The sequence below is a fragment of the Meles meles genome, chromosome 9, assembly GCF_922984935.1.
Source record: "Meles meles chromosome 9, mMelMel3.1 paternal haplotype, whole genome shotgun sequence".
Lineage (NCBI taxonomy): Eukaryota > Metazoa > Chordata > Mammalia > Carnivora > Mustelidae > Meles > Meles meles.
Window position 1 is genome coordinate 51,406,718 of NC_060074.1, and position 23,786 is coordinate 51,430,503.

A 23,786-nucleotide genomic window follows, 5' to 3' on the forward strand; every position below is an offset into this window, starting at 1 on the left:
GTAACATAAATCATACCCTTGGCAATAAATTTTGTATATGTGTTAGAAGTCATTGATGAGTAATTGATAATCTAAATTGATTAAGTTATACCCAACAACTCAATACCATCCCATAGTTTACATGAGTACCATTCAGTTGCCAAATTTGTTTTGCTATGCAATATTCTGTTCAATTCAAATTTATACTGCTGCTGCTCGATGACATTAATTACTTGGTAACAAGGAATGTGCATCTAATGTTGATAATATAATTAGGCTCCTTTCATAGGCGACCAAAAATCATAATCTTACATATTTTTTTCCTTTTATTTCCTTTTAGCTCACTTCTCTCCTGATTCCTAGCTATTTAATAGATCTTGCAGCCTGGATATCAGAACGCACCCTGCACTTAAAATTATTAAGACTCCAGCCTGTCTTTAAGACATCAGTCTCCATTCACATATCAAGGCTTGAAACCCTTTTTCACTGCATTTATCATTTACCAAATGGATATCCTTTGCCTTTTGGAATGTTATTGGAATACTTTGTCTTTGTACCCTCAGTGGTTTTGCCCTTTTTAAGGCCTTGGCTAGTGACCTTCAATCCTTCATCTCCCCTACTCCAAGCTTTCACTTTTCAAATTCATCCTGTATATTGTTACCTCTGTAAAAGCAGATCTTAGTCACACTCTTCCTTGTTTAAAAGCCTTCAGTGGTTTTCTTACTGCCTTCAAACTGATGTCAACTTCCAAGTACAGCATAACAGTCCTTCCCCAAGTGATCCTACCCTACTTTCCCAGCTTTATCTTTAGCTATTTCTCCAGTGCACCCTGTTCTGTATCCACATAATCATATTACCCTGGCATCCCTTGAATAAACTGTACTTCTGAGATGCCATGACTTTACTCTTGCTGTTTTCTCTTCCTGGAATATCATTTTCCCTTGCAGATTCTCTTCTATCCCCACCAGAATTCGTAAGCCTTAAAGATGTTAGAAGCTTTTGGAGTTAGAGAAAAGCATTTCAGTATTCTATTTAAAAACTGGAATTCTGTGGGTATTTAACTAATTTCTTAAAAATCATCTTTGCATTTCAAGGTACCTGGGGTGTCTCAGTTGATTGAGCATCTGACTCTTGGTTTTTGGTTCAGGTCATGATCTCAGGATCATAGGATCCAGCCCCAGAGTCCAATGTGGGGCTCTGTGCTGAGCAGGGAATCTGCTGCAGAATCTTTCCCTCTCCGTCTGCCCTTTCTCCTGCTCACTTGTGCGTGAACACACATGCTCTCTCTCTCAAAATAAATGAATAAATCCTTTTTAAAAATTGTCTTTGCAGGGGCGCCTGGGTGGCTCAGTGGATTAAGCCGCTGCCTTCGGCTCAGGTCATGATCTCAGGGTCCTGGGATCGAGTCCCACATCGGGCTCTCTGCTCAGCGGGGAGCCTGCTTCCCTCTCTCTCTCTGCCTGCCTCTTTGCCTACTTGTGATCTCTCTCTGTCAAATAAATAAATAAAATCTTTAAAAAAAAAAAAATTGTCTTTGCATTTTAAAAAAGATTTTATTTGTTTGAAGAGAGTGCAAGAGAAAGGGCTAGTACAAGCGGGAAAGGGACAAAGAGAGAGGGAGAAGCAGACTCCCGACTGAGGAGGGAGACCAGTGTGGTGTTCCATTCCCGAGCCCCCCAGGATCATGAACCGAGCCAAAAGTAGATGCTTAACCGACAGAGCCATCCAGGTGCCCTATCTTTGCATTTTGTATTAAACTAGAACCAGTTTTGATCGACCTCTGTTTTCAGTGTGTTATTAGTCATTCAATTTTTTTTTTCTAAAGATTTTACTTTTTTAAGTAATCTGTACACCAGATACAGGGGTAGAACTCACAACCCGGAGATCAAGAGTCTCATGCTCCACTGACTAAGCCAGCCAGCTGCTCTTACTCATTCAATTTTAATATGAGGTAGTGTCAGATTAGAGACTCAGATTGCATATTTCTTAATACAGCCCTAGAGCCACAGTTTTAAAATATGTACATTATGTTCACATATATATATTTGAATTTCTTTCAATTTGTAAATTGGGTAATTTAATTTTATATAATAAATCAGCTATTAAATACTCAAGGCCATGAGTGAAACTGTCATTTAAAATTACCATATGCTGATACACAGTCCAAAAAAGGCATATAATAAATATAGTGATAGATAATGGCATATTAACAGAAACCAGACGACAAAGGCAGATATAATATAGACTTAATTGATGAAACTGAGTTTTATAGTGAAAATCCTGCCCTCTGGTGCTTGTAGAAAATAATGCAATAACTGTACTCAGAAATGTCAGAGTAGGTATATTCTCTATGTCACCAGTAGAGTGAGAGCTTGTACAAGGAAAGGACTTCTGTACCTTTTGAGAAAGTTGAAATAATCAGACTTCATTTTCTTAGAAATCAGATTGATACATTTCAATAATTTGCAATATCATGCATTTATAAAAATATCTTTGTAACAGGCTATTCTATAACTTAAACAATGATGTTAATATAAATATTTTTCCTGATTAAATGAAAGTAGTGTAAATTCTTTGTTCAAAATTCAAAGAAAAAAACAAAAAAAAAGGGAAAACTTATAAACAGAAAGTGGCTGCCAACATTTTAATGTATATCTTTCCATTCTTTTCACACTTTAAAAATTAAACTTGGAATCATAATAGACATACTGTTTTATAAACCATTTTTTATTTAACATTATGTTTTATAATATGTATATAATATTATGTTTATTATTTGACATTTCTTTTGAATTTTCAGTGTTTTAAATATACTTTTTTAAAAATTTTTATTTATTTATTTGAGAGAGAGAGAGATCACAAGTAGGCAGAGAGGCGGGTGGGGGGAGTGATGCAGGCTCCCTGCTGAGCAGAGAGCCCGATGTGGGACTTGATTCCAGGACCCTGAGATCATGACCTGAGCCGAAGGCAGAGGCTTAACCCACTGAGCCACACAGGCGCCCCTGTTTTAAACACACTTTAAAGACGTCATCATAGATGTCAGTTTATTTTTAAAGGGAAATCTAATATAAATGATAGTTAGATTCTAAGATAATTTATTAAGCAGGGATTTGCTTAACTAGAAACTGAAGAAAAGCAGGATAGTTAAGAATCTAAAATGAAGGGACTTTTTCCTTATTTTTTAAATTTTTAGTACCATGAGTATCAGACATGATGAGAGTAAAATAATCGTGTCTAACTGGTTTTTTTAAAAAGCAGTCTTTCGTTCTCCTTTACAAATTTTAAACATTTGGGCTTTTTTCCCCCCCAAATAAGCTAATTGGTAAAAGTGGAGAAAAAAAACGAGAGGCCCATGTATACTGTGGCTCTCAGTTGTTTATCCCTAAAAATATAAAGTCCTGAAGGGAAGAAAAAAAACATGTTTTGATATTTAGTAAATATTACATGAAAGATCTAATGAAATCAGCAATTTGAATGAATAATTCATTGATAGAGTTGAGATTAGAAATAAAATCTTTTTCTGTATTCATTAAAGTATTTTTTCATATTTATTCTTTTATGTTTGTTAGATATTTTCTTAGCTGAGACCACTACAACAAAGTACCATACACTGGTGGCTTACAAACAACAGAAATTTGTTCCTCTCACAGTTGTGGAAACTGAAAGTCTAAGATCAGGGTGGCAGCTTAGTTGGTTCTGATGAGAACTATCTTCTGGGTTGCACATGGCCTCCACATTGTATCCTCACAAGACTGAGAGCAGGTTTCACTCTCAAGATCTCATCTAATCCTAATTACCCCCAAAGACCCTACCTCCAATACTATCACATTGGGGGGATAAGGTTTTAACACATAAATAGGAGAAAGTGTGGAAGGGGGTACAAGCATAGTCCATAACAAAATTTAGAAATTTTTGCTTTTATATAAGCACAGGACCTTTAGAAAATAACAAGATAAAGAACTTTGCAAGGTATGTTTTCAGACAGGTATTTAATGGACTTCAAAACGCCTATTAAGAAAAATTGTTATACTGACTTAGCAAACTGGGTTAAAAGGTGTACTGTATTGTTACACACACAGAGTTCTTTATTGGGAAGCATTTGCTTTGTGTATTTGAATCAAATATACTTTTAAATCATTTTCTTAAAATTTCTGAAAATATGTTACCATGTTAAATAATGAGACAGAGGCAGTAACTTCAGATTAAAGTGTCTATATAGGCTTTCCCTACTTCTCACTACTTTGTAATTCATTATTTTTCTTTTCCAGGCTGCTTAATCAGCATCTCGAGTTCACTTCACATTAGTTTTCCCCATTCATTCATTCAGTTTTCTCAGGGATTTCTGAGCAGGCAAATGTAACTGTGTGGGTAATCAGTATTTCATACTGTGGTTATCTGCTTTAATTATAGTTTCCAGGAGTTAATGCATCTAGGTATGTGACCTACCCATCCAAAGATATTTCATTATTTAAGTCTTCCTGATTGGGGAGGAAGCTAGGTGTGGCTAGGGGACTACTAGGGGACAACTCTTTGTTGTATGAGGGTTTTTTTTTTTTAAAGATTTTATTTATTTATTTGACAGAGAGATCACAAGTAGATAGAGAGGCAGGCAGAGAGAGAGAGGGAAGCAGGTTCCCTGCCGAGCAGAGAGCCCGATGCGGGACTCGATCCCAAGACCCCGAGATCATGACCTGAGCCGAAGGCAGCGGCTTAACCCACTGAGCCACCCAGGCGCCCCCAGAGTATTTTTCTTAATTGAGATTTTTTTAAGCCAGGCATCTAACCGTGGCCGCCTCTTGCTGCCAAATATCTTTTATTAGGTAATTGTTACTTCTTTTAAGGTTTTATTCTTTGTATTCTTTTGATATAGACCCTCTTTTTTAATGAAATAATGCTGATATTAGATAGTAATGGGTTTTTTTCCTTCAAGAATTATTTATTAGAGAGAGAGAGTACATGATTGGGGGGTGCAGAGGGGGAGGGAGAAGCAGACTCCATGTTGAGCAGGAGCCCATCGTGGTGCTGGATTCTAGGACTCCAGTATCATCACCTGAGCCGAAGGCAGGCACTTAATTGACTGAGCCACCAGGCACCCATAGATCGTAATGATTTTAAACATTGTTCTTGGCAAAGTAAAAGTTTGGCAACAAAACACAGTATCAGTTACTTCCTTTTTTCAAAATAATATTTTTTTTAACTGACTTGTGAAATCTAAAGACTTGGGAATCCCATCATTCTTTTTATCTTTTGTACTATTTCCCCTAACTTCCTATGGAATAAGGACTTTGTTTAATCATGATAGTACTCAGCACAGATGGATGTTTGAGGGCATTTTTCTACTTCAACACACTAGTGAATAAAGTTAAAATTTCTGACATTATTCAATTTGCAACGTAGTAGATTGCTATATATAGATAAACTGTGGGTTAATATGTACATACTTTCATCCAACCAGATACGCCTTTATTTCCCTTTGACTGATTTTCCAAGAAATTGTACATTAAGAGATACTTAAAATTATGCATACATCATTCCATTTTAAAGAACTTTGCTCATCTTTAGGATTTTTCAGTGCCAATAGGTCATTACATTAAATAGTATCACACTGGCAAAGCATAGGATTGTGACTCAGTTAAAATTTCTAGTTGGCAAAATTCTAGATAAAAGACTAGTGTATATAGGGAGGCATAATTATTATAGGATTGAGATCCAAAACGGATTAAAGACCTCAGCAAACCATCGTTATGCTATACAGGAGAAAGAAAGTAGGACCAGAGAAGTTGGTAGTACAGCTAGAAAACAATAAATGCTAAGGGGAATAAAGTCTTTTTAAAAAATGAGGAAACACCTTACGGACATTGGGGAGGGTATGTGCTATGGTGAGTGCTGTGAAGTGTGTAAACCTAGCGATTCACAGACCTGTACCCCTGGGGATAAAAATACATAATATGTTTATTAAAAAATAAGAAATAAAAAATTTAAAAAATGAGGAAATTCCTAAAGTTGAAAATTTAAATTCTATTATAACATAGTTTACTAATGTGTAGATTGATAAATCAACTTGCTCCGTTAAGATGGTACATACTTTCGGGGCGCCTGGGTGGCTCAGTGGGTTAAAGCCTCTGCCTTCAGCTCAGGTCATGATCCCAGGGTCCTGGGATCGAGCCCCGCATCGGGCTCTCTGCTTGGCGGGGAGCCTGCTTCCTCCTCTCTCTCTGCGTGCCTCTCTGCCTAGTTGTGATTTCTCTCTGTCAAAGAAATAAAATATTAAAAAAAAAAAAAAAAAAAGATGGTACATACTTTCTTTTAATGATACTTATTTATAATGTAAGTCCTTGAGCCCAGTGAGGGCCTCCATCCCACGACCCTGAAATCATGACCTGAGCCAAAACCAAAATTCAGATGCTCAGCTGACTGAGCCACCCAGGCACCCCAGCTCTTGTGTATTTTTAAGAATGATACATTCTCGGGGCGCCTGGGTGGCTCAGCGGGTTAAAGCCTCTGCCTTCGGCTCAGGTCATGATCTCAGGGTCCTGGGATCGAGCCCCACATCGGGCTCTCTGCTCCGCGGGGAGCCTGCTTCCTCCTCTCTCTCTGCCTGCCTCTCTGCCTAGTTGTGATTTCTCTCTGTCAAATAAATTTAAAAAAAAGAAGAAGAAGAATGATACATTCTCAAGTGTTTATCTTTATACTTTTTCCTTCACCTTTTACATCTTTAAGTAATTGTTTATCTAGATAATCTTTACCTCAGATTTATCATGAAACCTTGAAGTCAATATACAGACATGTTTCTAATGACTTTATATTTTAATAGCATTTTCTATTTTTCAGTAATTTAGAGGTTTATTTGTTAGAACAATGACCATGATTTAAAATTTCTCCTTACTGATTTTTTTAATAATTTGTGATTATAGAATTAATATAAGGTCGTTAGAAAACAGTACAAGCTTATTATGAAACAGCACAGTTACATACTTATGAAGGTGAAAGGGTTGTACAGTCTCATTTTAAGTAACCCTGAAATATAACTAGTGTTAACAGACTAGTTCATAATTATTTCTGTATTTGTAATCTTCTTAATTAGTAAAACCTTGTGACTATGTACGTAAATGAATATGTGTGTATGGTTTGTGTGTGTATGCATTTGAAATATATCACTCCACTCAAATATGAGTGATCAATCAAATAGATCATTAGATCATTAGATAATTAGATCTAATGATCATTAGATCATGATCAAATATGAGTGGAGTATACTTTAAAATCTAGTAAGCTGGGGCGCCTGGGTGGCTCAGTGGTTTAAGCCACTGCCTTCGGCTCGGGTCATGATCTCAGGGTCCTGGGATCGAGTCCCGCATCGGGCTCTCTGCTTGGCGGGGAGCCTGCTTCCCTCTCACTCTCTCTGCCTGCCTCTCTGCCTACTTGTGATCTCTGTCAAATAAATAAATAAAGTCTTAAAAAAAAAAAAATAAAATAAAATCTAGTAAGCTAACTAGATTTTAGTAAGCTAACTAATAAGATGGTTTTAATCTTATTCTTTGATACCTCATTCTAAAAGTATTTTGCCGTATTTTATCATAAGAGGTTAATTTGAATGTACATATATAAATATACTTATATACCCAGTGTGTAGCCACTGTCCTAGCAATGTAAATATATAAATGGAAGAAAGAAATAGGAGAAATTTTCCTCCTTAGGTAGTCTCTTAACTTGATTTCTTACTTTAATTCCCTGTCATATAAAATTCTAAAGAAGCCCTGAAATCTATTTAGAACATGATGCTACAGTGTAGAGTAAATTTAAAGTTTTCATGTAGAAAGTAATTGGGATAGATTTCTGAAGTGATGATCTAGTTAGAAATCTCCTTGCTAATTTACAGATTTCCAAATAATGAGCATCAGTATTTACTTTGAGGCTTTTATTTATTTATTTATTTTTAAAAGATTTATTTATTTGACAGATAGAGATTACAAGTAGGCAGAGAGAGAGAGAGAGGAGGAAGCAGGCTCCCCGCTAAGCAGAGAGCCCGATGCGGGGCTCGATCCCAGGACCCTGGGATCATGACCTGAGCTGAAGGCAGAGGCTTTAACCCGCTGAGCCACCCAGGCGCCCCTACTTTGAGGCTTTTAGAATCACTAGAAGATCTAGCTGAAAGTAAAGATTCTGATTCATTATGTTTAGGTTAGAGTCTGAGATTCTGAGTTTGCAAGAAATTCAGAGGCGTTGCTTATATATTGCTGGTCTATGGACCACTCTTTGAATAGGAGGGCTTTAGGACAGAAGTCAGCAAACTTCTTCTGTAAGGGGCCAAGTGGTGTGTATTTTTAGCTTTGTGGATCATATGGTCTCTCATATACCCTTAAAGTTGAAACAGGTTGATTTTTAGCACCAAAGCACCCATAGACAATACCTAAAGGAATGAGTGAGGCCATGTTCCGGTAAAAAGAAATAGGTGCAGGACAAGTGTGTTCTAGTTTGCCAACCCCTGCTTCAGGACACTACTCTGAAATTAGATAGTGCTTACAAAAGATTTTTAGTTTGGGGGCTATATATATATATATGTATATATATATGGCCCTCAAATATATATATTACAATAGGAAAGCCTAATATATATATATATATATTAGGTGGGGTTTGCTTGTCTGTTCATATAGTTTTAATTGACTAGTTTTATAAGCCATAAGGGTATGGCACACATTTCTAAAAATCACATTTCAATTTTGGAAAACAGATAACTACTTCATACCTTATTGATAGACTTAATACTTTTTAATGAATATCTGAGTTTTAATGAATAAATGATCCGAAGTAGTAATGAAAGTTCAACTAAAGTCTGCCTATTTGAATAAGCAGGAAAGCTTACAACTTGAGGATGTTTAAAATTATAACAAAATAAGTAAGACAGCTGCTTTAAAGCCCATTGTATTTATTTTACTCACTTCTCCTTTTAGATTGTGAATCCAAAGTGACTTGCTTGCCAAGTTTGGGAAATGGTTTTCCAGGGTTAAGAAATGGAGTGGGAAACATAATCTAGTGGCAAGGAAAATAATTTTAATTGAAATTTTACAATAGGAAAGCCAAAGTAAATACAAATTTTGTGTGTTCAGTTGTTACGAACCATGAGAAAAATTGGCTTCCTTTTACCAGGCGTTGTGTAAAGAAAAAAGTTTGATGTACCTGTCCTATACAGTTGCAGAATTGTGGAGGTCAAAAGAAAGGTCAAGTAGGAGAGAGAGTCTGGAGCAAAGCTAATGAAATGTTAAAATAGCAGAAGGCCTCAAATTCATTCTAAAACAGGCCAAGGCCTGTGGTGATCATATAAAGAAAATAATGAGGCTGAGTTGAATCATCCAAACTAAGATCTGAGTAATCAGAGTTCACAACCCTCATAGTCCGAACTAGAATCTCAGGTAGCACTGTCCATCCAACCATCCATGGATCCATCTCTCTCTCTCTCTTTTTTTTTTAACCCCTGTGGCTATTTCAAATCCTCATCACATCACACTCTTTTCTGTGGGTTCCACTTCCAGTCACAAAAAGGTCATTGTGAGTGAACTTCCAGCTTCTTCCCCTTCTCCTGATTATAAGCTTACTTTACATACACACCTATTATCCTACCTGTTTCTCTTCTCTCAAAGTGTAGAGTGTCCTCACACCTGCCCAAACGTAATTTTACTTCCTTTCCTCTAGATCCTTTACCCTGCCCATCCCTGCAATTCCTTTTTTCATATATTTTCAGGTCTCCCCTTTATCTCATCTTCTTGTTGGAATATTTCTAAAACATTCAAGTTTCTCCTCTGGTAGAGAAGAAAAAAAAATCCTTACACCCACTTCGCCTGTTTAAGCATCTTCAAAGACTAGAGAAGGGGTAGGCCCTGTCTCCACACTGACTAAATTTGCTAGCAGAGGTATCTTGGAGTTAACCCTACACTAAATTGTTTTCTCCTTGAATTGACTGCAGGCCTCCTAATTACAAAATTTAAATGTTTTCTTTCTTTTTTCTTCCTTTCTTTCTTTTTTTTTTTTTTTTTTTTTTGGAGAAAGAGTGTGTGCACGCCAGTACACCTGCATGCGCACACACACACATTGGGTAGGGTGGGGGGCGCGGGCAAAGGAAGAGGGGGAGAGAGAATCCCAACCAGACTCTATGCCCAGCCCAGGGCCTAATGCAGAGCCCAATACACGGCTCTGTCTCACAATTGTGAGATCATGACCTGAGTTGAAAACAAGAATGGGACCCCTAGGGGCGCCTGGGTGGCTCAGTGGGTGGGTTAAGCCGCTGCCTTCGGCTCAGGTCATGATCTCAGGGTCCTGGGATCGAGTCCCGCATCGGGCTCTCTGCTCGGCAGCAAGCCTGCTTCCCTCTCTCTCTCTCTGCCTGCCTCTCTGTCTGCTTGTGATCTCTCTCTGTCAAATAAATAAAATCTTTAAAAAAAAAAAAAAAAAAGAATGGGACCCCTAACTGACTAATCCACTCAGGTGCCCCTTTCATTTTTCAATCCATTATTTGAGATGGCTTAGGATTCCTCCTCAGAATTCTTTTCTTTCTTAATTTCTATGACAGTGCTCCTTCCTGTTTTCTTTCAGACTTCTGATCACTACTTCTCTTATGGAATCACTTTTTTCAGCTTTTCCTAGTTGGCTGAAGACTTCCAGATCTATCTGGGCTACCTGGAGGCTCTTCCTGAGAAACTTGTCTTTTGGTTTTTATTTGTATTTCCTATTGCTTGCTGGGAATTTTTACTTCAGTGTCCTGTAGGCATGGTTCAGTTTAGACTATCTAAAATTGACTTCATTATTGCTCACTACCCACCATCCTGTTTCTTCTCTTGGCTTCCCTATTACGGTGAGTGATATATATATATTTTTTTAAATATTTTTTTTTTAAAGATTTTATTTTATTTATTTGACAGAGAGAGAGAGATCACAAGTAGGCAGAGAGGGAGGCAGAGAGAGAGGGAGAAACAGGCTCCCCACTGAGCAGAGAGCCCGATGTGGGGCTCTATCCCAGGACCCTGAGATCATGACCTGAGCCAAAGGCAGAGGCTTAAACCACTGAGCCACCCAGGCTCCCCATGGTGAGTGATATTTTATCCAGCCAGTAACTCAGGTGAGAACCCAGGATTGCCTTCAATTCTTCCCTCTCTCTTAGTAACTCCAGCCAGTCAAGGAGACAAAATAAAGGCTGGCATTTACTGTGTGTGTGCTCAATAAATGCTAGACACTGAAACAAACATTGTTAATGTTATCGTAGTTTAGTGTTCACGAAAACACTAAAGAGAGGAATTGTTATTCTCATTTTAAAGATGAAGAATTAGACTTTCAGGTGGGCTAATGTCATTCTGTAAGTACTAGAGACATGATTAAATTCAGTTGAAAGAGAGTTTGCTTTCCAGATCCTTTAACTATACTAAACCATTAGCCATTTCCTGCATTCTCCATTGTCTCTTGCTTCTACACATGTTGTCATTTCTTCAGAATTCTAATTTCTTCATACTCAGTTTTAGATCAGGCATTAACTCTTCTTTAAAATCTCCCCTTCTTCAAGCCAGATGGCTCCCTTATGTTCCAGTAACACTGTCTACAAAACTTTTAACACTCAGCACATTGTGTCATTAGACTCTTGTCTTAGAGGGCAGTATTGAGGACAGTACTGATTCTTGCTCATTTCTTTCTCTATCTCCCATATATAATGCCTGATATATATAACTCATTATGTAAATTTTAGTGAAGTAAAAGAATAGAGAACTGAGAAAATTATAAAATAAAGAACTTCAGAGTATAAAGTACGGGGTGAATATATTGTTTTTTTCCTTAATGACAGACAGCATTTCCTAAGGGAGGGAAGCTTCCTTTTTAAAATTCTAACCCTTATGTCCTAAATAGCACTGGTAAAGTTAGTTGGAATACACACAACTTCATTCTCTCCACAATTTCTAAGTAATTTTTAGAGAAATGAATACAAAGAAGTTGTATTATTTTGTATTTCTGAAAGAAACATAAAAGGAAATACTTTGCAGGTAATTGAAATGTAGTGGTATTTAGTATTTTCTTTCAGATTTTGGATTTGGTTAAGAACTTCTGATTCCAGATGAAGAACTGATAGTTATTCTAACCAAAGCTCACACAGCTGAAAATTCTTTGGGAATTGGGGATTTCTTGGCCTGGGATAGAATGAAAAATAAAAGACAAAATCAGATGTGTGAAGGGGGAATAAATTTGTACCAACTAGCTCATCCTGTCTCCAACTGAGCCAGTCACACACAGAAACAAATAGCCAGTTTGTCCTTATTTAGGCCTTTAATATAACTTCTTATTCTGGTAAGTACAGAGAGCTTTCTGCTTAGAGCAAAATTGGTTAGCAGTGAAATGACTATTTCAAATTGGAGGGAATTCTGTCGTAAAAGCTTGTCTTAAATGCAGGAACATAGAAGAGGGAGAGGAAATATTGGAATTAAGATGACGTAAGAATGAAGATTTTAATAGAGTATAGTCTGGTATGTAGTATAGAGATTCATTTCAGAGTCAACCAGTGAGTGCTACAGTGAAAACAATAAACAACATGAAACAAGAGAGGAGACCTGCTTGAACCTGTTGGTCTCTGTCTTAAATAAACAAAGGCAATTTATTTGAAACTTTTGGCAGTGTCTTAATTCAGTACCTTAATTTATGGTTCCTTTTTTTTTTAATAAAGATTTTATTTATTTATTTGACACAGAGAGATCACAAGTAGGCAGAGAGGCAAGCAGAGAGAGGGGGAAGCAGGCTCCCCACTGAGCGGAGAGCCTGATGTGTGGCTCGATTCCAGGACCCTGAGATCATAACCTGAGCTGAAGGCAGAGGCTTAACCCACTGAGCCACCCAGGCGCCCCTATGGCTCCTTTTAACTTCCAGAATCATTTAAGTCATTAAGTCATTAAATCTTAAGTAAGTATCCCAGCTACTTTGAATAATTAATCGAAATTTAGAACTAGCTGGAAGGGACCTTGTGTTAATCTGGCGTAGTCCTTCACCTAATATGCATGAAATCTTAAGTGTAAGTTCACTTCTGGCTCTGTCCTTTTTCCTTTACACCTCTTTTGTCTTTTGGTCGGTCCATTGCCAAGCTCTGAAAGCTTGGGTCAGAATTCACATTGTTAAGAAAACTTGATCTTGTTAACTGTTTTTTTTTTTTTTCTCTCTATTCTGTTTTTAATTTTATTTATTTATTTGTGAGAGAGCGAGAAAGAGATTGAGCACAAGCAGGGGAGTGGTAGGCAGAGGGAGAAACAGGCCCCCGGCTGAGCAAGGAGCCTGATGTGGGACTTGATCCCAGGTGGAAGGCAGATTCTTCACCAACTGAGCCACCTATCCTACACTTATATTTTATATACAGTTGACACAAAAGCATTTTGAACAAGGGGATGTTTTAGGAACATTAATTTGTTACAGTGTATTTAGGTATATGGAGAAAATATGAGTGGCTTGGAAAGAATTTTATTTTGAATTCATTTTCTTGGTCACACTTATATTTGAAATAATTGTAGCAAGTCTCTAAAAATAGTCACGTCATTTTCAAAATTTCTTTAAGCCTATTTCAGAGACTGTGTGAATCCTGAAACAAAATGGAAGGTTATCAAAGTTAAACATTTCCATTAAATAGTGCTATGAGATGATAGGATTTGATTTCTTTGTGAAGGGTGTGTGTGTGTGTGTGTGTGTGTTCCATCTATTCAGTAGCATAGCCCAAAATTAGAATTCTGTGTGGCATGACAAAATCAAATTAGTTTGAAAGGGCTGGATATTATCTATCTATTTTTGTGGGTTTGACAATATTAATATTAAATAATGGTGATGTTTTACTTATTCTGGGTAGAAATTTTCTTATTATATACCTGATCAAGTTTCCCATATTTTACTTTATCATATAGGATTTAAAAACCATAGTTATTTTGCTTTGTTGGTCTAAAATACATGATAGAAGAGAGTGCTACCCTTTTTATTATTATTTTTTTTAGGATGCAAGTATATTTATTTTATTTTTTAATTTTTTATTAACATACAATGTATTATGTGTTTCAGGGGTCTGTGATCACAGGTCTGTAATTCATCAGTCTTACACAATTTACAGCACTCACCATAGCATATACATACCCTCTTTTTTGTGTTTTTAAAAATATCTTTATACCCAGCATGAGACTTGAACTCACAACTCTGAGATCAGTAGTTGGATGCTCCATCTACTGAGCCAGCCAGGTGCCCCTGGAAAGTGCTAATCATTTTCCTTTTCCATACATTTTCCTTCGTGAAATTATAGAAGAATTAATGAGCAAAAATTGTATATACTCTGCCAAACTTTCCCAAGCCCCTCCTCCCTTGTGTTTTATTACCATTTGCCTTATAGCATGTGACTGCTTCAGATTATGAAATAAAAGGTCATGAATGACTTACAACAATGAGAAACATTCTGGAATCCTTAGTAAACCTCATGATAAAACTGAATGAAACAATACACAATAGATGCTTTGGGCCTGATGTTTATTTATATTTTGTGTAAGACCAATAGTGCCTTACCTTATACATGCGTGCAAATTAAAATTAAGAAAGAGGGGAATCTGGGGAGCTCAGTCAGTTAAGCATCTACCTTCCACTCAGGTCAGGATCTCATTTTATGGGATTGAACCCCACATCAGGCTCCCTGCTCAGCTGCTCAGCAGGGAGTCTGCTTCTCCCTCTCCCTTTGGCTCTCCCCCATCTTCTTGTGTGTGTGTGTGCACGCGTGTGCTCTCTCTCAAATAATATCTTAAAAATAAATAAAATTACAGGGTCATAGGGAAGCTCTATTTTTAATTTCTTAAGGAATGTCCACACTGTTCTCCAAAGTGGCTGCACCAACTTGCATTCCCACCAACAGTGTAAGAGGGTTCCCCTTTCTCCACATCCTCTCCAACACACGTTGTTTCCTGTCTTGCTAATTTTGGCCATTCTAACTGGTATGAGGTGGTATCTCAATGTGGTTTTAATTTGAATCTCCCTGATGTCTAGTGATGATGAACATTTTTTTCATGTGTCTGATAGCCATTTGTATGTCTTCATTGGAGAAGTGTCTGTTCATATCTTCTGCCCATTTTAAGATGCCCTTCTACAGATGAATGGATAAGGAAGATGTAGTCCATATACACTATCGAGTATTATGCCTCCATCAGAAAGGATGAATACCCAACTTTTGTATCAACATGGATGGGACTGGAAGAGATTATGCTGAGTGAAATAAGTCAAGCAGAGAGAGTCAAGTATCATATGGTCTCACTTATTTGTGGAGCATAACAAATAACATGGAGGACATAGGGAGATGGAGAGGAGAAGGGAGTTGAGGGAAATTGGAGGGGAAGGTGAACAAAGAGAGACTATGGACTCTGAAAAACAATCTGAGGGTTTTGAAGGGGCAGGGGGTGGGAGGTTGGGGGAGCCAGGTGGTGGGTATTAGGGAGGTAGGGAGGGCACGTATTGCATGGAGCACTGGGTGTAGTGCAAAAACAATGAATTCTGTTATGCTGAAAAGAAATTTAAAAAAAAGTATACAAAGAGCATAATTTGAATTCAAATGTTAAGTACTTTTGATTCTAGGGGAAGCATTGGAAGTTATTTGGAATTCTTGAATGAATATCTATAAATTGGACATTTACATAAAGAGGTTTATTTTTGAAGGCAAAAAAAATTTTTATTATTTTTTTTTTTAAATAAATAAATAAATAAAATTAGTGCGCCTGGGTGGCTCAGTGGGTCCTGGGCCTCTGCCTTCGGCTCAGGTTATGATCTCCGGGTGTTGGGATCAAGCCCCACATTGGGCTCTCTGCTTGGCAGGGAGCCTGCTTCCTTCTCTCTCTCTCTCTCTCTCTCTCTGCCTGCCTCTCTGCCTACTTGTGATTGCTCTTTATCAAATAAATAAATAAAATCTTTAAAAAAAATTTTTTAGTTAAAGAAATAAATGAAATTAAGAATTTGTAATAGGCCAGAAATACCTTCTGAGCCTCACACTGAGAGTGAGCCTTTGAAAAACCTATAAACACTAGAATTACAGGCCCTCCCCCATTTATTCTTACTCATTTTTTCTTAATATTCATATAACTTGTGGGATCACAAAACCAAACCAAAGGGCTGAAGGAAGACTGCCTAAAATCACCAATTCTTTTTATTCCATGTAAATATAGTGATAGCTCTTTTGAAGATAAGCTGAATCTTGATTTCTCCTATACTGATAAATGAAAAACTATGACTAGGAAAAGGAGGGAGGAACTTGAAAATAATAGTCAGTTTTGTTCCTTTTGTCTTAAAAATGCCTATTGGTAAAATGTAAAATTTCCATACATATATACCTCACCTCTTCCCCCAGCCCTTATATAACTTAAACTTACAAACATAGATCTGTTTCTGGATGCTAAAATCTAATCTGTCTTTTTTTGGTTCTGTTAACTTCTTTGTTAAAAACTGCTTTGTTTTTATATTATGACTTCTCAGAATTTTTCTTTTCTCCTTTTGCATGTTTACTATGTGAGGTAAACGTAGTATCAAGTTTCCCACCAGAATAATTCTGTTGAGCTACTACTGAGATCTCATTGAATTTATAGTTTCTTTCTGAGGTAGTTGGTATCTTTACAGTGTTGAGTATTCCCGGATTATGGTTAAGTTATTTCTCTTTACTCAGATACTCTTTTAATGTCTTTCAATAAAGTTTTATTTTTTATTACAATATAATTTACATAACATGAAACTCAGCATTTTAAAGCATATAACTCCGTGATTTTTAGTATATTATCTGTGTTGTACAATCATTACCACTCTCTAATTCCAGAACATTTCTATCACTCCAAAATGAAAACCTCATACTTAGCAGTTACTCTTCTGTCATCTCCTCCTCCAGACTTTTTGTCTATGGATTCGCCTACTCAGGGCATTTCGTGTAAATGGTATCATACAAGTCCCAGAAATGTGGTCTTTAATGTCTGAGTGTAGTGGTCCTAAAGTTCATTCATGTTGTAGCCTGTATCAATACTTCTTTTCCTTTTGATGGCTGAATTACCTTCCATCGTATGAATAGGCCACGTTTTATTTATCAGTTGGTGGACATTTGGTTTGTTTCCACTTTTTAACTCTTAAGAAAAGTGCTGCTATGAACATTCAGGTACAAGTTTTTGTGTAAAAACATGTTTTTAGCTGTTGAGTATATACCTGGAATGGAAGTGATGGATCATATGGTAACTCTCTTTACTTTTTGAGGAACTATCAAACTCTCTTACAGGAGCTGTACCATTCTATATTGTACCAGCAATGCATGAGATTTCTGATTTCTCCACATCCTCACCAATAACCTATTATTTTCTTTCTTTTCTTTTTTGTGTTGTAACTATCTTAGTGGGTATGAAGTGTTATCTCATTGCAGCTTTGATTTGCATTTTTAGAGTGACTAATGTCTAGCATCCTTTCATGTGCTTGTTGGCCAATGTATATCTTCTTTGCAGAACTGTCTGCTCAAATGCTATGCCCCTTTTAAAATTGAGTTTTTTGTCCTTTTTTTTTTTGAGTCATAAGAATTTATATCTCAGATAGTAGATCACAGTTATATATATGATTTGCAAATATTTTCTTCCATTCTCTGGGTTGTCTTTTAACTCTCTTGATATTGTCCTTTGAAGCACAAAAGTTTTTAGTATGATGAAATCCAGTTTATTTTTTCTTTACTTGCTTATCCAAGAAATCATTGCTTAATTCAAGGTTGTGAAAATTTCTAGCTATGCTTCCTTTTAAGAGTTTTGTAGTGTTAGTTATTTCATGTAGGTCTGGTCCATTTGGGTTAATTTTTGTATGTTACATTAGTTAGAGAATCAAACTCATTCTTTTACATCCAGTTGTCCCAGCACCTATTTGTTGAAAAGACTTTACCTACCAAGTGGTCTTAGGTACCTTTTTTAAAACTTAATTGACCATAGATCTATGAGTTTATTTTTGGACTCTTAATTCTGTTTCATTTGTTTATATGTTTATCCTTATGCCAGTACCATACCATTTGATTACTTTGTGTTAAGTTTTGAAATCAGTAAGTATGAGTTCTCCAGCTTTGTTCTTTTTCAGTATTATTTTGACATTTAGTGTCTCTTATTTCCATATGAATTTTGGAATCAACTTGTCCATATCTTCAGAAAGAGGCAGTTGGAAAGGATAATTGAGGAATTATACTGAACTTATAGATCAATTTAGGGAGTATTGCCATTTTTACAATATTGTTTTCAATTCTGAAGAACACAAGATGTCTTTTTATTTATTTAGATCTTCAGTAAAGTTCTATGATTATCTTCATGTGAGTCTTGCACATTGTCATTTGTGTTTCTAAGATTTTGTAGTTTTTGTTCTGAGGATCTTTTGCTTTTATCATAAAATTTCTTTCTGGGTTTTTCCGCTTTTATTTCAGTTTCATTTAGTTAACATACAGTGTTATGTTAATTTCAGTTATGTAGCATAGGATTTTTTTAATTGGCTAATGCCTTTTTTTGAGGGATAAACACAAAGAATAGAATAGGAAGTTTAAAAACAGACCAGACATACCTGGTTATATGACTTAGGACAAGGTACCACAACAATTTAATGTAGGGGAAAGATGGTCTTTTCAATAATTTGTGCTGAAACAGTTGGATATCCATAAGGAATAACATGGGCATTGGCATGCCCTTATGCAATATACAAAAATTTTAGATGAATTATAGACCAAAAAGTCAAAGGAAGAACAATAAAGTTTTTCTAAAAAATAGTATATCTTTATAACCTTGGAGTAGTGAAAGATTCATCGAAAAGGCCACAGAAAAGTACTAAACATTAAAAAGTAAATTGGACTATATTTAATAACTTGTTCATCAAAGGATCTTATTAGAGAGTGAAAAGACAAGTCATAAACTGAAGATTTTTGTGACACATACTATTGACAAAGAATTTGTATATAGAATATGTAATGAGCTCTGTAAACCAGTAGAAAAATGAGCAAAAGATAAACAGGAGTTTCAAAAAAGGGAATTTTTAAATGTGCAGTAAGTATGTTTATCATCAGAAAAAAATATTTAAACCACAACAGCATAAAATGCAGAGTCACTAAAATTAAAAAGACTGATAATACTAAATGTTGGTGACAGAGTGGAACAACTGAAACTTCTACATTACACAGTAGAAGTGTACAGTAGTCAACTACTTTGGGATAATGTTTGACATTTCTAGTAAAGCCAAATTTACTTCTGTCTTTTAACCCAGCAATTCCACTCCTAGGATTTACCCAAGAGAAATGAGTACAGGTGTCTCCTACCCAACAAAGATATGGAGCATCATATTCATAGTATCTCTATGTATAGGAACCTCATATTAGAAAAAACCCAAATGCTCAGTAGTAGAATGGATGAGTTTTATTATTTTTATACAGTGGAGTACTAAACTGTAATACAAAAGAACATGCTAATGTTACATATAACAACATGGGTGATTCCTACAGACATAGTATTGAGTGAAAGAATCTAGACACAGAAGAAAATGTATTGTATGAGGGCATGTAGATGGGGGCAGGTGAAACCAGGCATCATGATAACAAATGCTTATAGTGCTTATCTCAGAATTTGGGGGAGAGAAGGTGGATGGGGAAGAGGAACAAAGGAGCTTTCTTTGGTACTGGAAATGTTTTGTTTTTTGATGTGGATGGTTGGTACATGAGGGCGCACCATGATAAAAATTCATTGATCTATATGCATGTTAGGCATTTGCGATTTACTCTGTATACTTTTAATTTAGGAAGTAACATGCATATATAGAGATTGAGTAAGATATGTACTATACTTGGTCCTAGCTTTTTTAATTCAAAACATGCCCTTTATAAGAGAGAAGTGAAGGGTGTTGACATGACCTTTATAAGAGATAAGTGAAGGTTTACCTTGGGTTTTTTTCAGTACTTCAAAGATCACAAATAAGTCATAGGAGAAAAAACCTGCCAGCAGGGGTTGTCTTTCTTCCCCAGAGGGGAAAATAATGATGAGTATTTTGAAAAGGAGTTTTAAAGCAAGTGATTCCTCAAAGATTTTAAGTCCCTTGCCTAACAGTACATGTGTGACAACTGATACAGTGTTCCTAGTAGAAATGTGGTACATTTGAGATGGTAGAAAGACTAAGAATCACTTCTCTAGAGCATTTCTTCATTGCCATTAAAATTCCTTGCTTTGCCTGTTATGTAAGGGTTACTTAACATTTGAGCATGTGCATCTCCATAAAATTCAGTTATGCATACCTATATTGTAGTTTAGTAAACTGTAACTTCAGAGGTTTTTCTATTTTTATGGAAGTCCAGGGTCAAAAACTAATAAAAGAGAACAATTAACTCCTGAAATTCTTTTCCATGATTGACTTCATTTTGTTAGTATGAATTTAAAAATGTTCTTGGGTCATTAGTGGTTTTTTAGTAATGAATGACAGGCTGATAGTTCAATTTTATAATTAGCTTTCTGTTCACTAATCAATATATATTTGAGGGAGTTTTTTTCAGGAGATAAATCATCTAGTGTATCTATTTTATTTTACCATAGAGTAGGTAACATGGTGAAGTAGATTAACCCTTAATGGTAACACATGAGGCATCTTAAATTAACTCCTAGGTGACTGAGATTGAGTGGAGAATATGAATAATAATAATAATAGTGGCTATCAGGCTATCAGGGCCTTCTATAGTCTCAGGTGAATGCAGAAATGGTATTCTTCAAGGAGTGTATCTTCATTCCTTGCCACAGATCTTGTAGGGCTACAATCCTTCAAATGTTAACTGAAATCTAAATACCTCCCTGTCTGTGAGCTGTCCTTAGGAGAGATGAGAGGGCATAGGCATGGTGACCCTCAGCTCTTACTACAAATGACTTTGGGGTCTTATTCGTGCAGTGCACCTCCCTTTATATCCTCAATTTGGATTGCTCCAGCGAGGAAAAGCTTCTGTTCTTCCTCTGACACCATTTAGATACTAGCTTGTATTTTTTTAGCACATCTCATCTGTATGAGGATAAACAAAGAGTATTATTGCAATAGTTAGTGGGAGGAAACTTAAAATGTAGTAAAATAAGTAAAATTACTGTAAGAGGAATCAAATGTCAGGGGAAATCTGTGCACATAAGCTAGTTGGCACTCATAGTAATCATAAAACAAGAGATGTGTCTTTGCTAATACTTAGGAACTCATTGAAAGCCACTTCAATTAAGTAACCTATTAAGTTGAGAACTGAAATGTCTATAAAAGACATAATCTGATTTATGACTTATATATGGACAAGTGCTGTTTTTAGTGCTTACAGAAAGAGTAGTTTCTTCATGTGATCTAAATACCTGAAATAATACATATTTTTAGTTCTAAGTGAGAACAAGAGAAGAGGGAAACAGTGCTAATTAATGAAAGAACATGCTTGTAGTATAATAAGATTTATACCATAGAATTAGGTTATGATACACTCAGTGACTATGAAGCACAGTAAAAAAGTATAAGGGATTAAACTGAACATTTTGGTCTAATGAAACTGAAAAATTATATTTGATAACCAGGATAGTTTTTGACAGAGAACTTAAGAGAACTCTACTAATCCTGCAAATGTCCAGTATTCTTTTTTAACATGTGTAATAATATGTAAAATATTAGGGAAACATTTTTACATTATAAGCATTTTCAATAAAAACTGATGGTGTTTCTGTCATACCAAATTACATTTTCCTTTTTTCATTTGTTTTTTTCCCCCCCCAGGAAACTGACTGGACATTCTTTCCACATGGGCTATAGCATGGCAATTTTGAATGGCATTGTTGCTGCTCTTACTGTAGCATGGTGCCTCATGTAAACCTACACCGAAGCAATATTTTTGGTAAAACTTAGTCATGGTTGCTTTATAATAACAGGAAGAACATCATTTCATCATTTGTCTACTCAGAAGACCAAGAAACCTGCTGTCTGTGGTTCAGATATGTCATATCATCATCATTATGGAGGACTGTTTTTTGTTTTTTTTTTAATGGAGGACCTTTGTAAGCACCATTCTAGAACTTAGGCATTGAGAATATCTGAGTATTAAGTTTCAAGTAATTTCTTAAAAATGTAAGGTGTTTACCTCGTCTTTTTACTTTTGTGTGCATTGTCCTTACAAATTATAGAAAACATTTTAGTGGAATTCAAACATGAAAACTTGAATATGGGATAATGCTATGCATAATACTACATTTTTGCTAAGAAATACTAGTGGACTGTTTAAATGAGATAGAAATACTTATTTATTCATGATATTAGAAAATCAAACAATGCCTACTACTTTGACATTTTATAGAAGCTACTTTGAAATCAGAATAGTTTTCAATAGTCATAATCAACAGAAGGTGCATTTATATTTTTTAATGGGGTATAATTCCTTATGTGTTTTCTTAATATATTTTCCTACTACATATGGAATTTGTATGTTTTTAAAATTGCTACATCTAAACAAATGTATATGTTATTTTTTAGCTGAGGGAAGCCTAATCTATCATTTTAAGTAAGTATTTTGTTTTGTTTTTTTTTTTAAAACAAAAAACAAAAAATCCCACAAAAAACAAACACATTGATTTGAGTTTAAAATTAAGTAAACATATTTTAGCAAAAAAAAGTCTGATAAAAAGTAAATTAATTAAACCACTAAGATATTGAGAAAGTTGAAGTTGTTCACTATTTCTGTTTCCACAGTTGCAAATATTTTTCTTGGTGTGTATATGATTATTCCAACAGAACTGATATTATTTTGTTTTTAATAAATATAAATCTAAATTTTTATATTTGGAAATGCTTGAACTACTTTGTTTTTGATCACAAAGATTTAGTTAACAAAATAGAAAAGGTATTTTGATAATGTATATATGTATAATCTTTTTATATATGTTTCATAATTTTCATATTTAAATGTTCTACAATTGTGTTTCTTTTTGTTTTTATAGTAGTTAACCTTAATTGTTCCTACTTCTTTTCTAAATACCTGTTTAGAAATTTGCTTCAATTTTAGAAAGATGGGCTATTTAAAATGCTGTGTTCCCTGGCCATAGAAAAGTTTATATTAGGAAAGCATTGTGTATCAAAACAACTTATTCAGGCTAAATGGGAAATGAGTTTGTGTAGTGTGTTCCTGTTATATGCTAAGTGTTGTTACTGAGTAAATGATTTAATGATATTTCTAAGTCTTAACACCTTTTTGCTACTCAGAAACCTTCCATTGGAAATGACAAATGCTGCTTCAATTTAAATTATCTGAAGTGGTTAGATTAATATGGGGGGGAGGGGTGTGTGTGTGTGTGTGTGTGTGTATACACTTATGTACATATACAAATCCCATTGCTTAGAGTATTCCTTCCAAAGTGGTTGAGATGAATTTATTTTTACTCCCTTTCTCTTCACCCTCTCCCAGCTCTTCCACTGCAATTGAACATATAGGTAACAAAATTAGTTTTTCTTCTCTCCACCCTTCCAAACCTTCCCTCCCCCTCAACCAATTTGGATAGCTCCTTCCAGATTTTTTGTGTCCTATGACTAAGAAAAATATTACAGTACACCCTCTATAAGTATCTATAAGATATTATATATACATACAATGTAAATACATAGCGATGTATATCTGTAAGATATTTCTTCTGGAACCCTATTTCTTCTGGAACACTATTTCTTCCTGACTAGCACTCCTCTTTCTTGGGAAGTTCTTCTCTGCAGTTCATCATAGGGTCCAAATTTAAACCATCCTATTTCCATAGCAGAGTGAT

General features: G+C 35.6%; 1 protein-coding gene across 2 annotated transcripts in view; it reads left to right on the forward strand.

The window, feature by feature from the left end:
* The window catches only part of ARL6IP6 (ADP ribosylation factor like GTPase 6 interacting protein 6), a 36,357-nt gene extending 13,154 nt beyond the window's left edge, over positions 1-23,203 (forward strand). The window contains exon 4 of one of the 2 annotated variants that reach the window (XM_046019177.1): positions 320-883. In XM_046019177.1, the coding sequence (XP_045875133.1) occupies positions 320-335 (16 nt within the window). In that variant the 3' untranslated portion in view covers positions 336-883. Of the gene's footprint in view, positions 1-319; positions 884-21,759 lie in introns of those variants that run through there. The other variant, XM_046019176.1, reaches the window with a different exon arrangement.
* Positions 23,204-23,786: the final 583 nt, after the last annotated feature.